At 43.8% G+C, this 15,702-nt stretch overlaps 1 protein-coding gene across 2 annotated transcripts; it reads right to left on the minus strand.

Moving 5' to 3' along the window:
* Positions 1-1,133: 1,133 nt before the first annotated feature.
* On the minus strand, positions 1,134-12,067 carry GRP (gastrin releasing peptide). 2 transcript variants are annotated; one of them, XM_017890456.1, is made up of 3 exons: positions 11,806-12,067; positions 6,508-6,731; positions 1,134-1,493 (listed from the first exon to the last, which is right to left on the minus strand). In XM_017890456.1, the coding sequence occupies exons 1-3, from the start codon at positions 11,942-11,944 to the stop codon at positions 1,428-1,430; spliced, it is 429 nt and encodes a 142-aa protein (XP_017745945.1). In that variant the 5' UTR covers positions 11,945-12,067; the 3' UTR covers positions 1,134-1,427. The 2 variants fall into 2 exon arrangements, with proteins under 2 accessions (XP_017745945.1, XP_017745944.1); XM_017890455.1 differs by having other exon boundaries at positions 6,489-6,731.
* Positions 12,068-15,702: the final 3,635 nt, after the last annotated feature.

Genomic DNA, 15,702 nt, shown 5'->3' on the forward strand with positions numbered 1-15,702 from the left:
CGCACCATTAAAGAAAGCTTCCCCTGGGTCTGGAAGGTTTCTTGGTTGGTTTGTTTCATTTTTAGCTCTATGAGTGTCCTATGGGAAGGCGAATCCTTGAGAAGGCTCACCCTTCGTCATCAGCGGCATGGGGGCTTTCGTTGACATCGCTCAGGATCAAGTTCTTGGAAAAGAGGCTGAAGATAGTCTCATGATAGAGAATGGGGCCCTGTAGAGGAACGTGGTAACACTGAAAACACAGTTCAGTTCACACGTTTTCACAGGTCTAGCTGTGTATATGTTGTGAATCAACATGGGTTTAAAAGAAATTAGAAAGAACACGTCATCTCTTATGTGGTTCTTAGGTAATCAAAACAAGAGCAAGACAAATCTCTTTAGGGTTGCAAATGTGATTCTCCTAACTGAAAAAAATTCTAAACATATGGCAAGAAGCTTCAAAATCTGTTAATGTGCAAATGTCATGATAAAAAAGGAACTGGTAAAAAAAAAAAAAAAAAAAAGAAAATAGAACTAGTGAGTGTTAACGAACTGCCAGGCCACATTCTCTAAAAATGGAAAGAATTGAATTCATCTTATCCTTTAGCTGTGGACCTAACTAAATGTGGCACTGGGGATGACTCCTCCCAGACTGGTGATGAAATTTTGAAAAAACAGTGCTACTTGCTAGGCATAACTATACTGAAAGGGAGGTTTAAAATGAGTAATGCAGGAAATCTGGTGACTGTGTAAATGGAATCTAGATCCCAGTTCCATTTACTATGTGACTTGGGCAAGGCACTTGATCTCTCTAATCCTCTGTTTCCTCATCTGTTAAATAGAAATGATAATTCTGAGCTTAAAGGACTATTAGGAGGCGTCCATCAATAATATCAGCAAAATACCTGGTCATGGTAGGGGCTGAAGACTAGGGAATTCTTAAGTGATGAATAGGGCTAGCCTCCATCTTCAACCTGGCCCAGCTGATGGGAATGAGAAAGTGAGGGAGCCTCTGGAAAGGCTCTTAGTCACTACAAGGATTCAAAGGGGAGAGCTTCAGCCTGACTTGGTCAGTGAGCATACGAGTACATCCTCAAGCTGTTGGTTCATCTCTGCCACACTATCCTCTCATTTGGGATTGAAATAAGAGAACAGCCTGTGTTTAAGCTTTTATTGTCAATGGTAACAGCTCGGGGCCTTGAATCTAACCAACAGGTAGCCTAGATGTAAAAAGCATTAATTGGAAGACTCTTTTCGACAATTGTTCACAGCAAACAAGTTCGAACCAGAAGATGCTGCTTGAAAATCATGAATTTAGTCAAGGATGAAAGATACAAGAATAGTCGAATATTTTGCACAAGGAAATCTTGTTGATGATCCGTAGAACCGATGCTTGCAGAACGCAGTCTCTTATGGGTTTTGTTTTTCTCCTTTGAGAGAGGCCATCATTGTCATTGCTGGTTCAGCTGGGGGGTTCCTTCCTTCACGTTGAGAACCTGGAGCAGAGAGTCTACCAACTTAAGAAATATTAGAAAGAGTTCAGCAAACAGAGTGAGCTGAAGTCTAATCCTAGAAGTAAATCCATTCCTACAAGCCATCAGCATCACTTGGGAGCTTGTTAGAAAGGCAAATTCTTGGTTCAACCTAACATCTACTAAATCAGAAACTCTGGGGGCGGAGCGCAGCAATCTGTACTTTCACAAGCCCTGCAGGTGTTTCTGAGCATGTAACATTGGAGAACCAGAGCTGTCCCCCAAGAGACAAATTAACCTCTACTTTTTTTTTTTGAGCTACTGCATTTTGGGATCTTATTGTTTTATCAGCTTAACGTGCACCCTGATATGATTACTCAGGTATGTTTTAATCAATGTTGGTTAATGTACTATCCCCAGGAACTTATTACTAGAGGAGCAGCTGAGTGGTAAATTCTGGGAATGTGGAATTTGAATTCTTACTTTGCTTACGTTGACAATGCATCATTACACAAATCAAAGCTAGTTTCTGGATTACATAATTATACATTACAAACCTACAACTGTAAATGGTAGTAGTGTGGAAACTTGGGAAGAGGAGTTAATTTGGATTTCTGCCAATTCTAAATTTATTGTGGTTTGCTTGTTGTGGCTTCTGCTCAAATTAACTAAGACTAAAGAAAGAATGAGTAGTTATAATTTTAAAATACTTCTTTGTTCCCATATAGCACCCTTTACGCACTGAGATGAAAAAACACTTTTCGTTGATACTAGAGCTTATTACTCTTCCCAAGATTCTCTGGCAATTCAGATTCCCCAACTTCCATATCAGCCATTTGTTTCTAATAAAGGAACTACTGATATTCTTGGGGAGATTATTATCTGCTCTGTGGCTCAGTTGTTTTGACCATGTGCTAATGAGCCCAGGGCCTGGGGTTTGATTCCCACGCATGCCAATTAGCTTTGCTCGCCTCCACCAACCCAGGCTGCCCTATTAAAGACTGCCGCCTGTCCGAAGATGCCACCACATATCTTGCCTTATGAGTCACTGGTCATAAAAGGGGCCAGCTAATGTGTGGGGAAAAAAATCTATGTAAGTCCCCCATTGGCTCAAAATATTGAATAAGAGAGGTTTGGCTGGAAGGAATAAAAGCTAAAAGGAAAAAGAGAATTGTGGAACCTAGGAACATTAAGGACCTGGGAGGCAATGGGCGGGGTCTACTGTTGGGGTGGGGAGGAGCTGTATTCTAGGTGGGAGCCAGCTTTACTCTGCTCCTTCATAGAAAGTGCCAGTGTAATTAGAAGGTTATGAGTGATTCTTGATTGTATGTTGCTTTTTCTATATTTGGCACTTCCTTTGGAGCATTTCAAATATTCAGAAATAAGATCTTCCTATTCTCTGTACTGATTTGATGAGACAGTGAGAGTAGTCTCTTAAAAGTGAAGAACGAACACATTTCTTTTCCGTAACAGCCTTTGTAGCTCACTTCCTTGCCCCCTTCATGTCCACTAAATAAAGGGAGAGACCTAAGCTGCAAAGAATAAGGGACTAAGTCCAAATTATAAAGGGAGACCAAAGGCCAACTAAAACCTCCACTGAAACTCAGGACAATGCACAACTACATCCAGGATCATGGATGAGGCCCTGGAGCTTCATCCATGGGGATGAGTTTCATCTTGCAGAAACAGAACAGTCTCATGTTGCAGAAACCATGGGGAAATGTTTCATTAATTGCAGAATAGAATTAAAAGATTTGGGCCAGGCGCGGTGGCTCACGCCTGTAATCCCAGCACTTTGGGAGGCCAAGGCGGGCAGATCATGAGATCAGAAGATCAAGACCATCCTGGCTAACATGGTGAAACCCCGTCTCTACTAAAAAAAAAATATATACAAAAAATTAGCCGGGTGTGGTGGTGGCGGGCGCCTGTAGTCCCAGCTACTCGGGGGGACTGAGGCAGGAGAATGGCGTGAACCCGGGAGGTGGAGCTTGCAGTGAGCCGAAATCGCGCCACTGCACTCCAGCCTGGGCTACAGGGCAGGACTCCATCTCAAAAAAAAAAAAAAAAAAGAAAAGAAAAAGAAAGAAAGAATTAAAAGATTTGTGAGAAGGGCACAGTTAAAAGGATTAAGGTTAACCTTGAACATTGCTGGGCATAATTGCTCTGAAAGTTCTGAAGCTGTTTCCATGATCGAGTAACCTAGTTTCAGTGCACATTACACACATCCTTTAGGAATTAAGTAAATATCTTTGTCATCAAAACATAGGAAATGCTTGGAGTTTCTAACTACAGCTCCAAGAGAGTTGGCAACAGTACTTGATGTTTTATTACTAAAATGAGAGAAGAGAGCATATGTAGATAGTTTTTAATTTTAAGAACAGTCCTTCAGCCTCTGAAAACTCCTGCTGCTAATTCTGGCAATGCTTGGCTAAGTTATGAAGTTTCTCTCTAACACTGCCATAACTCTAAGATATGGGAGATATATGGGTTTCTAATGGAACTAATCTCTTGGCACCCCTTCTTTTTGAATAAGATCATTGTAAGGTGTTCTCAATTTTCGTAACAACATACTTTCATTGAGGTGGAATTTCCAGTGCAAGAGAAGCAATAAAATATTTTGGTCTCTGCAAAGACTAACTGTGGAATTGGTTTTTGTGTTACTAGGAAATATAGCCAAAAGAATGGTACCAATGTGTGCAATAACTAATTATTCAACTGGAGGTGGAATGAAATGAGATGGGCTTTCTAAACCTGTTAAAAGAAAACAATGCATAAAATAATAGAAAAGGAAAGTCTGATTTTTTAAAATAATCTTTTGATGACCTTTTCAGTTCACTTGGGATAAGGACTGCCCCTTTTAAGCAGTCACTGTCCATGGCTGCCCACTCGACCCATCCTATTATACTGCTTCTCAGACACCTTTGTGGAGCTATTCTTTTTGCCATTGCCTTTGAAGCTTACAGAATATTCTTCTGAATATGGTGGAAAATTTTTGATCCTTAAGAAAGGAGTTGAATTTTCCAAAAGATTCCTAAGATACGCAGGGCCAGGTTGAGGAAATAAAATAACGCAAACTGGACACTGCTATTTGTTTCAAAAATGAGGCACTATAGAATAGTAACATGATTGTGTGTTAATAGAGGGGAGTATTTCATGAACGAGCTATGAGGGCAAGTCCATTTCAATGTTTGCAAAAATTATTTTCGAGGGTCTTGTGGCGGCAATTTTTGTTACTGTTCAGACAAATGAGAAGGGTACTGCTGTTGGATATCCACCTACAGGAACTCCAGCAAAGCACCTGACCGTGAAAAAGGCATGGCCAGCTAGAATCTGAGAAGTCACCTGCAAGTTCACAGAGCCCTCAGAGTATGGGATCCATCAGTAAAGAAGGGGGCTGATGACATAACACCTATGACACAGGTATGGACCCGACAATTGCTTGGGGTTTTGCACAAAGTTGGTATTTATTTCTGTATTGGTTTATTTAATCTGGGATTTTTTTTTTTCAGAATAAAATCTACAAAGACTTTCCTCTAGGTGCTTAGTGCAACAGGTGAAATTCAGTTTTCATTTAGCATAGAAACCCACATTTGGGAGGCCGAGGCTGGGGAAATCACTTAAGCCCAGGAGTTTGAGACCAGCCTGGGCAACAGAGCCAGTCCTTGTCAAAAAAATAAAAGAGAGAGAGAGGGAAAGGAAAGAAAAGAAAAGAAAGAAACCACATAGACAGAACTTGTCAGAAAGAAAAAAAGAAAGAAAGAAAGAAAAAGAAAGAAAGGAAGGAAGGAAGGAAGGAAGGAAGGAAGGAAGGAAGGAAAGAAAGAAAGGAAAGAGAGAGAAAGACCACAATAGACCCAAAGGGCAATGAAATAGAAAGCTTCCCTCCAGAAAGCCAGCTGAGGCTTGGCAAAGGCAGCTCTGAGCCCCTAAAGGGGCCATCAGTCTTCACCATGAATGAGTGAAGAAGGAAGCTCTCCAGGTACGGTGAGTGGAAAACAATATTAGTTATTGTCAGAAGCAGCAAGAAGCAAGGCCTTCAGCCTGGATGCTTTATATTAAGATCAATGACGACCATTTCTGGAAGATGTCTTGCATGGTACAGACTGTCTGAGGCAGACTGAGCACAGGTCCTTACCCTGATTTTATCAATGGAAAGCTATGGGACTAGTTTCCTTACCCCTGAAATGGAGAGAATGGTAGAATCTTCCTTCTAAGACTGTTGTGAGCATAAGCTGAGAAAATGGAGGTAAACTGCTTAGCCCAATACTCAGCTTATCGTAAATATTCAGTAAAACTAGCCACCATTGTTATTGTAATTATTATTTTGTATTTTGTTATACATTTCATGGAAACTTAAAAGTTGGTGATAATCACCTCATTTTCAGTTGCCTTGCTTTCTTGCTATGAGTTTTATTCTCTCTTATCTTGTTCACTGTCTTTGTAACTAAGCATTGCCAGTTTAGTATAATTATTTTCCCCTATCCTCTATAAAATCATATACAGGATGTATTTGTTGATCTCAGATATGTCCACTGAGTTTTAAAATACTAGCATGAAACCTGAACTAGGTACTCCTGGAACAAATATGAAGAAGTGCTACTTGGTGTCAAAGGTAGCAAACAAGAATGCTGTTTTCTAAAACTAGGAACCTCCACTAGTGTTCACCAGAAGTAAACATAAAATCTGTAGATCCACATGGATTTACTCAAATAGTTTGCAGACTCACTATCAAAACATTCTGATAGGGCCTGGCTATTAAAAATATATATATCCCATCAATGCATAACAGCAAATAGACAAAATTGCTGAAAAAAACTCCTAAATTGGAGTTTGGAATCAATATCCTTTTGACTATTATGTCAAAAAGAAGAGAACATAGAAATTGTCTATCAATGTGCTTAGCATGTATTGGTGTTAGCCTAATATAGCAACCATGAAGGTTTATATCATAAGCAATTCCATTCTTCCTCATTTGAACTTGCCCTCTTTCCACCTCTCCCCAAATACCTCCCACCCATCTCGCACATATGTTTCTTTTACCTTTGCCTTTTGAACCTACATCTTTGAAGTTGCTGCTATCCTCTGAATCCCACGAAGGCTGCTGATTGCCCAGGGCCTTGGGTTGAGGTGGCTGGTGGTTTCTGTTCTCCTTTGCTTCTATGAGACCCAGCAAATTCCTTGCAGCTTCTTCCCACCTGATGTACTCTCTCAGCTGCTGCTTTAAGCTCCCTCTCTCAGAAACAGAAGAAGACTCCCCTGTGCTCTTTTTCCCCATTAAGTGCCCTGTAAAAACCAAAACAAAAACACTCATAATGCCACAAATTTAACCAAAGGGAATGAGCGAATGAGAAATTTAAAAGGACATCAGTTGTGTTTGTGCTGCTTCCTCCTAAATGCAGAATAAATCATGTTTTATTATTAAGAGTTAGTTCATAAACAACAGATAGATTTTGCTGTCTGTTCAAAATGTGCAATGAGCTAGACAGTATTCAGAACTGCAACCCAGAAACCCTGGGCTTGGTTCCAGCACCTCTACTAGCTAGTAAGGTGGCCTCTGCCAAGTCGTTTAGCACCCCTAGTCTTCAATTTTCTCAACTATGAAATGAACAGGGTAGACTAGATTAAATATAAGGGGCCTTCCATATCTAAAATTCTATCATCAATTCTGTATGCACCAAATTCTATTTCCAACTGAAAGATGGAGTTTAAACATCTTCCCCAGCCAATTTTAAATTGCTGCTGAAAATAAAAGTCTCCATGCTTTTCTTTGTTTGGTTTTTAAAAAATATTGCTTTCCTTTTATCTGTAGTAAAAAATACCAAAGGAATTTTTCATTTAAACTTTCTCAGAATTTTAGTTGAGATTGAACCTAGGAAATTACCTAGATTTATTGTTTGTTAAGCGTGTAGTGAAAACAAGTTGAAAACAAGCCCTGAGTAACACTTTACAGCCACATAAATGCAGAATTTTCTCCTGGGTGTCTGAAAGTCTATCAATGGCTCCAGGAATGTGTGCTAGCCGTGTAAATAATTTTTTTAAAAAACTGCTGTTAAGGAGGCCAAACCACCAAAAACACGAAAATTTATGTATGCAAGAGGGGATAACTTGGAATCAGAAGTGGGTACAGAGTTCAAGGTCTGCATTCTTAACACTTTAGACCCTTGCTTGAATATTCTCATGTTCTCTACTTTTTACTGTTGATTTTTCCTCTCTCTCTGTGTAATTGGACTTTGTAGCACTTTGAAATTTCTAACGTCAATAAAACTATGGTACTTTGGATCTAAAATGTGCAAGGAAAAAGGTCTTTGTGATTTCAACACTGACTGGCATTAGAAGTATTTAAGACAAACATAAAATTTGAAAGATCTTCTGTCTTAAAATGGAAAGAGGCCCTTTCCTAGAAGTTCTATCCACCAACAGAGAAGCCCTCACTGTAAGCAACTTTATTGCTTTTATGTGTATTGCGATTTGCAGTTTATGGGATGTTTAAATGTGCTTGATTTCATCTGATCCATATGCTAACTGGTTTGGCGAAAATGAGACTTATCAGAGGTCACACAGATGTAAGTAACTATTTTAGGATTAAAATCAGCTCACAATCTAGACTACGTTATTATACTGCTTGGCAATGTCTTTTAACTTGCTAAGAATATAAGGCAGCTAAAATCATTCTGGGATCTGGAAACAAGGATAAGGTCTACAAAAGGCTTTCTAATGTTATAAAAATAGGGATTGTATACCAATATATCATGATGCATTATGTAATTGAGAAAAAATAATTCTATGAGTATTAAGGGGCATTAAAATCAGGTTGCACTGCATTGCAGTGTTAGCGTTTGCCAAATTGCTTATGACATGAGACTTCACACAATTTCAGGACCCTAACTGGGAATACTGTCCCAAGCAAAGGCCTGGAATCCTGAATGATTGGCTCCTCACTTATCAGCTTGGTCACGTGGTTCTCAGCTATCCACTCAGTAACTTTGCATTCAGCCATAACAGTGATTACGTTGTGCAACTTCCCAGGAAGTAGTGATGCATTTGGTTTTATTTATATGGAGGAAATTGAATCATGATGATTGGAAGGCAGGACTAGAATCCTGATACTCCCAGTAATGACCTAGATCACCTTGCCCTTCTAACTGCCTATCATCTAATTAGAATGCTGGAAATGAGAAAGAGTTATTGCCAATAAAACAGAGGAGTGATGGAGATATCACACATAAGAACCTCATTTTTGTCATGCCTGAATAATTTTGTGGGTTTTTCTAAAATGGGAGGAGAAAGTCATTCTCCAGTCTGTGATTGTACTAAATTTCAGTACATGCATATCTGGGGAATGTGTCGGGATCCGTTCTTTACCTCTAGATCCATAGACTGGTTGTTAAGGAGAGCACGCTATCTATAACATCCCAGGGAAGTACACATTCCCTGGGTCTGATTTCACTTTTGAGCTAGTGACTGTCAACCAAATAATCATCTCCATGGCAACATGGATGATATGCCCACTCCCACCTCTTCTCCCAACATCATTTGTCAAGTGCCCATATCATAATAATGGAAATCTCACCATAGACAAAAGACAGTCACTTGAAAAAATAAAACCTTGATCAGAGAAAAAAAAGCTTTTGTTCTTTTTATTAAATCATTTAAAGATACTACTAAAGGGATGGTTTGAAACAGAAATGAATACGGCATAGATGAAAGTGTTGAGTCCTCCTAAGAACTAGTTTTTCTGGATCCACACTTAAATTCTATTCCACAGTTTCTTGAGCCATAACAAGCCATTCTGCAGCTGAATACTGGTATTTCCAAATTCAGCCTTCTACGATATGTCTCACATCCAAGTTAGAACCACAGTTAGGAGCATTTCATGGGTGCACAGGGAATAGTCACCAGTGTAAGTGTTGACCTATATTTTCATCACACAAACAAAACATTTCCACAAACATCAAGCGGATAAAAATTTGTTAAGTTTGCAAACTGTTAACCTTTTTTCCATTGCTGCGCCATCCTTCTCTCAGCTGGAAGAAGCAATTTACTTACCAAGCCTGTAAATGTGTGCTGACAGCACCTTCGTGGACAGCAGTATGTAGTTTTAGTTTTATATAATTAAAACGAAACTACATGTCTTTGGTGATTGAAGAGGATAAGCATTTTCTTGGGATAATTGAAAGCTGAATTTAAAATCTAACATCATTCATCCTTGTCAATGCTTACATTCCAACAGAGGTCATTGTACTCAAAGCAAACTTTTTCTCAACCACAAGGTAATTTTAGGCCAAAATGTGAGTTTCTACTTCACCTCCCTCTTTCCCTCGCTCCTCCTCAACTCTGCACAGCTATCAAAGGCAGAGAAAGAAGTGCATTTGAGAATAAATATGAAAGTAGTATTTGGGGTCACCACTGGTTGGTATTCTTTTAGATTAGAAATGCTCAAGTACCACTATGAAGAGCAATTAAATGGCAGACACCCTAAATACCTGGAGACAGATGTTCTGCAGAACTACAGCAAATCAAGACTGGCTTGACTTGTACCAGAGATAACATGATGCCGCTCCCCAGTTAACTCTATTGTCCTCCTTTGGGCCTGCAAGGGTTACCTAATAATAAGCTTTATTAGTACAATAATATCGATGAGTAAAAAGAGATTGGGAATCCAGAAGTTTCATTCCACCTTTCCAGCCTCATTGGCTGGGTCCGATAATGGCCACTTGATCTAAGCTCCCAGAAGCCCTCTTTGAGAAGCATCAATTCTAAATTTGGATTCTTCAACACCTGCTAAGCATCCTTCATTCTTGAAACGCAGGGTTTTTCAGCTTCACCCATTCCAACCTCTCCTCTCCACCCTAGACTGCTGGGTTCCTCCTGTCCCTCAGCAGTCTATCCTCTCATTCCTGGAACTGTCAAGACTTGGCAAATGATTATTTTAGCAACAGTGAAAACCACAGTATTGCAACCCAAAGATCTTGACTTCCCTCACAAAAGCACACACAACACAGAAGAGCTGAGGAAGCAACAGTTCCAGTCCCACTCTTTTCCCCAAATTCTTTGTCTTCTATCAAGATTTGTAAATGAGCCGATATATGAATTAGCAAGTACCTGTTCAACACACCGTTCTCCAGCCCTCCCCGCCCCCCCGCCCCCGCCTTCTAAGTGATGGCTAAGGAAATACACACACACACACACCACACACACACACACACACGCACACAGCAATGGCACAACACCCTTAAAATCTCCTTCAGGGATTAACCAGCTTCCTACGAAGCTGGTGGGGTGTTGTAGTTGACTTTGGGGCGGGTGGGTGGAGTAGGCGGAATTTGGATGCTCGCGTTGCTGGAAGCTTGATGCTGGGTGAGCCGAGGCTATGGGTCGCTTCCTGCCTCCCAGCTGAGCGAAAGCAGTGAGTGCGCGCGGGGCAGAATCCTGACCCCACCCTCGGGCGCCCTCCCCACCTGCAGCGCGGCCGTCCTCTCCGCCCGGGTTCTGGGGGCCGTGGCGAGGAGCCTCCAAGCCGGTGCCTAGAGAGCAGGACCTGTTGCAGAGGAAAAGGGAAAGGAGCGAGGGGAAAGGGCGAAGTCGTGGGTCTAGAGGGGCGGAGAAAGAGCGGAGCTCAGAGGGGCAGAGAGATCGGGATGAGCTTGGAGAGCAGGCGAGATTCCCCAAGCTCAGAGCCTGTAGGCTGGAAAGAGGGAGGACAAAAGGGCAGGGAAAAGAATATCGCTGCAACTCGAAGAGAAGGACTGTGGAAACTCCAGAGAGCCACAGACAGGCGGGATTCAGGGCACTGCGCACTGAACAGATATGAAATCCAGGGCGGGAGCGCTGCGCCCGAGGTCCCCACACCTGTGGCTTTGCGGGGCTCATAGGCGCAGCTTAGATTTCAGCCCATGCCGGTCGGTGTTGAGGCCACCGAGCTGGACCAGGGTTCTGAGATGTTCTTAAGGGACAACGCTCCCCAAGATTATTCTAGGAGAGTACCCTGCCAGACAGGGTGAGACTAGGCGGACAAAAGGAGATGTAGGATGCACGCAGAGGGAAGACGATCTGCACCGGGGTTGGCAGTTGGGAGCTCGGGTGCCCTGGGGAACACGGGGAGACACGGGCTGGAAGCGAGCGGGAAAGGATCAGGGGACCAGCTTGCAGCTGGTGAGGGACTCATGGGCTCCCTAGAATGGGGAAAGGTGAGGTGGAGTTTTAGGAGAATTGGGAAGGTGTTTCGGTAGAAGGGTCACAGCAAACCCAGCTCCCAAAGCTGGGCCCGGGAAACGCAAAGAAATGGGGAGACAGGTCCCCTCTGGCTGGCTGATCCAGAGGAGGCCAAGCGCGCGGCTCCCGCGGCCAGGACACTCACCCACCGCCCAGTGGTTGCCGCGCGGGTACATCTTGGTCAGCACTGTCCCTCCGCCCGCAGGCAGCGGGACCGCTCGCCCCCGGGGCGCCTGGCAGAGGACCAGCGCCAGTAGGACCAGCGGGAGCTCGCGGCCGCGCATGGTCCGGACGGGAAGCCCTTGGAGCGCGGCGGAGACGCTGGGCGAGGCTGGGTTGTGCGCCCTACTGGCAGAGCAGCGACTGGTGACCCGGACCTCAGAGGAGCTCCGCCGCCGCAGCCGCTGGTGCTACTGCTGCGGCCTCCACTAGGGCCCCTACTTTATATGGAAGCCCGGGCGCGGGGGGGCTGGGGGGCTCTTCTACCGCGGACCGGAGCGCTCTGACGTCTCCCTATAGCTAGCCGGGGCGCTGGGACGCCCGGTCCGGAAAACCATCCATCTCCCCGCCGAGTGACGAAAAGGCTGAGTGTACATTGCCCCCTCTTTTTTCCTCGTAGCCCCGTCCGCCTTCCCCACATCGGATTAATTCCTCCGGTCCTCGACGCCTTACATCCAACACAATTTAGTGAACTCCTCCCTCTCCAGGCTCGCCGGCTCCTCCAGTGTTAGCTGCCCTGAAATTCCTGGAGAGGGCGACCCCGCTGCCTGATCTGGACCGGGAGGGGTGGGGGGTGGTGTAGATGGAGACGGGTGAGCTGTAAAGATAGATGGGCTTTGCTGGAGGGATTTAGAACCACCATTGAAAGGCCTTCTGATTCTCCAGACCTTTCTCTTCGCAGGCCACATCTTTGCTGTCCCAGTCCATAGACTTCGGGACTTTGCCTCCTTCTTGCAGATCTCTCTCTCTTTCTCTGGACCTTGCCTTTTTTTTTTGCAGCTCTCCTCCCCTCCTCTCTTCTCCTCCCCTCCCCTTCCCTCCCTGCCCCACCATCTCTCTCTCTCTCTCTCTCTCTCTCTCTCTCTCTCTCTCTCTCTCTGTCTTTCCCTGCTGCCCTCCACCTTAAGTTTAAAGGCAGTATCCTTAACCCACCTGGTATTACCAGGCAGCCCTGCCCACTTGCATGCAAGACAGAAGACACCTGGCCCTTTTCACAAGCATGCAGCTTCCATGGAATAGAGAAAGAAACTGCTTTATGCCGATTTCCCTAGGCTGCCTCTACCCGAAAGCTCAAACTGTCCCTAAACTGCCACATACACACCCCTCTAGAGTTGCTCAACGTTCCTCTGCTCCTTCTGTTCTCAGATCTAAAGAATGGTCAGCAGCCCAATCCCCGAGGTTCTAAATACCGTGGATACAAAGGGGATCAGCACCATAGCAATGCAACAATAAATAGAAGCTGGTAGGATGCTGTTGCCCACGTTTTGGCTGCCAGAGTTGGCCGTGTGGTTGGAATAGGTGAGGTCTGTTCCTCCCCAAATGCTTGTTAATTGCCTCCCTGGTGGGTCTTTACTGTTCCATGTCAACATGGTATTGATATTGTTATTGATAAAGTTGAAAACATACACTTGTGTCTGAGTATCTGCTGATTCAATACATTGTTTTTTTTTGTTTTGTTTTTGTTTTTATGAGACAGAGTCTTGCTCTGCCACCCAGACTGGAGTGCAATGGTGTAATCTTGGCTCACTGCAGCCTCTGCTTCCCTGGCTCAAGCTATTCTCCCGTCTCTGCCTGTAGAGTAGCTGAGATCACAGGCATGCACCATCACATCCAGCTAATTTTTGTATTTTTAGTAGAGATGGGGTTTCACCATGTTGGCCAGGCTAGTCTTGAACTCCTGACCTCAAGTGAGCCGTGGCCTCCCCAAGTGCTGGGATAACAGGTGTGAGCCACCGCGCCTGGCCTTCAATACATTCTTAAGTGATTACACACTCACATTGCATGACTGAGTATTCTTGGATCTGAAGAGTATTTTCATGCATGTGTCTGGGTCTAAGAGAAAGAAAGTTAATTTTAAGATCATTAATAGTTTGGCAGCCAACAAAATACAATAATACTACCCTCCAACAAAATACAATAATACTATCCTCCAACAAAATACAATAATACTATCCTCAGGGAGTGATTCAAGTGAAAATCAAAAGAAAAAGGCCCACATATTGGCGTGGGCTCCATACCTCCTGGGTTCCCAGCCTCTCTGCATTTCGTCCCCAGGCTCTGTCAGTAGGCAAGTGTTCCACTGGCAGGCAACTGATCATCCCTAGGCTTGCTGCCTCCCACGCAGTGAGCTTGCTTCAAAACAGGGACTTGGTGTTGTTCCTCTGTGTGTCCGTGGAGCACCTGGATCATAGTGGTGCTTGAGAAGTATTTGGTGAATGAACAATAAACCTAAGAAATGCCTTCTGCAACCCTGGATCTTTGGAGACGCATTAAACTCTTCTCTCTCCAAATTAAGTTGTAGAAAAATGCTTTCTCTTTAGGTTAACCAAGATTATTTTAGAGTCTTTCAAATGAAATCCTCCACCTCCCACCATCCCCATGAAACTAAGGGGAAGCCACTGTAAAGACATTCAAGTGTAGAAATAATTCTTTAGAAAGCACAACACTTCTGCTAATTCGGGCAACACTGTTTCTTGTGTCCATTACAGGCCAGGAGATGTCTAGGCCCCTCCATTCACCTTAGCTCTTGCTCCAAAGCCACCCCAGCCTACAGGTTTCCTGCCTGCAGACCACGGCTGGGCCACATGACTTGCTGTGGCACCCTATAAGGACAGCACCCATGTCATTTTGCTTGATACTGCATCCACAGTGCCTGGCCCAGTCTTAGGCACAAAGATGGAACTCAAGAGATTTGAATCGATACATTGTCCTCCAGGAAAAGGAGGCTGAATCCAAACTTCTCACCAGAAAAGACAGTGAACTGTTTCCAGTTAGAGAATGGAAGCTTTGCATGTTTGATTCCGTTGATAGGAATAAGGCCCAGTAGATCCTGGCTGGGCGTCCTCTCATACACCTCTTAAAATCCTCACTACAGACAGCTGGGTAAATATCATTAACACTGACGTAGTTAGGGGAAAGCTGAACTCTTATGAGACAGAGACCTTGCAATGCAGTGACCCATTCAAAAGAGAAGTCTGTTTCTCTTTTCTGTCCAGGGCAGGTGTTCCAGATTGGCAGGCAGCTCTGTTCCATATTGATATTCAGAACCTGGGTTCATACCACCTTCAGTCGCCACCGTTCCCTACATCAGCACTACTCAAAGGGCTGGCCTGCAGGGAGAGAAGGAGCTTGCGTCAGAATGTAAGTCAATGCACTGCTTCCTTCATCAAGAGCATCTTGCTATGAAAGAAAAATGTCAGCTGTACTAAACAACGTGTGTAGAGAGGTCATTGATTTGTGTCCTAGCACAAGATCTTTATCTCATTGTGGATGGGAAACAAATAGTTTGGGGATGAGCAGCTGGTCTACGGACCACATGTGATGAGCATTTTCCTATTTGTCTGCACGGCTTGGGTTGCAGCTGCCAAAAAGGGGAAGATGGAGGAGGCACACCCGCTCTCTTAACATACCAGCCAAAATGAAGCATTTATCTCTTCTGCTCGTGTTTCGTTAGTAAAAAGTCAAACACATGGTCATAGCCAACTGCAAGAGAGATTGGGGGTTACAGTCTTAATAATCAGTTATGGCTGGCTCTGACTGCATCACTGTGGAAGAAAGAGTCCATGGAGTTTGACAGATAGCTGAGAAACTCTACCAGAACCAACTAGTGCCTGTTATTCCATGATTTATGCTGTGACCTTTTAGCTCAGTGACCCCGCATAGTTCATCACCGAGTGCATTTGTAAAGTTATTTCATCCCATGGGGCTCAGGGGTATTTTGTGATTTGGGGTTTGTTTTTGTTTTTGTTTTGAGACAAGGTCTCCCTCTGTTGCCCAGGCTGGAGTGTAGTGGTGCAATTGCGGCTCACTGCAGCCTTGACCT

The sequence above is a fragment of the Rhinopithecus bieti genome, unplaced genomic scaffold, assembly GCF_001698545.2.
Source record: "Rhinopithecus bieti isolate Rb0 unplaced genomic scaffold, ASM169854v2 scaffold_17861, whole genome shotgun sequence".
Lineage (NCBI taxonomy): Eukaryota > Metazoa > Chordata > Mammalia > Primates > Cercopithecidae > Rhinopithecus > Rhinopithecus bieti.

Excerpts from the sequence above, each read along its gene's own strand:
- GRP (XM_017890455.1), bottom strand. The coding sequence starts at position 11,944 with ATGCGCGGCCGCGAGCTCCCGCTGGTCCTACTGGCGCTGGTCCTCTGC. Across the intron at positions 6,732-11,805 it reads CGGCAACCACTGGGCGGTGG|GGCACTTAATGGGGAAAAAG; the intron begins GTGAGTGTCCTG and ends TGGTTTTTACAG. Across the intron at positions 1,494-6,488 it reads TGTAGGTTCAAAAGGCAAAG|TTGGTAGACTCTCTGCTCCA; the intron begins GTAAAAGAAACA and ends ATATTTCTTAAG.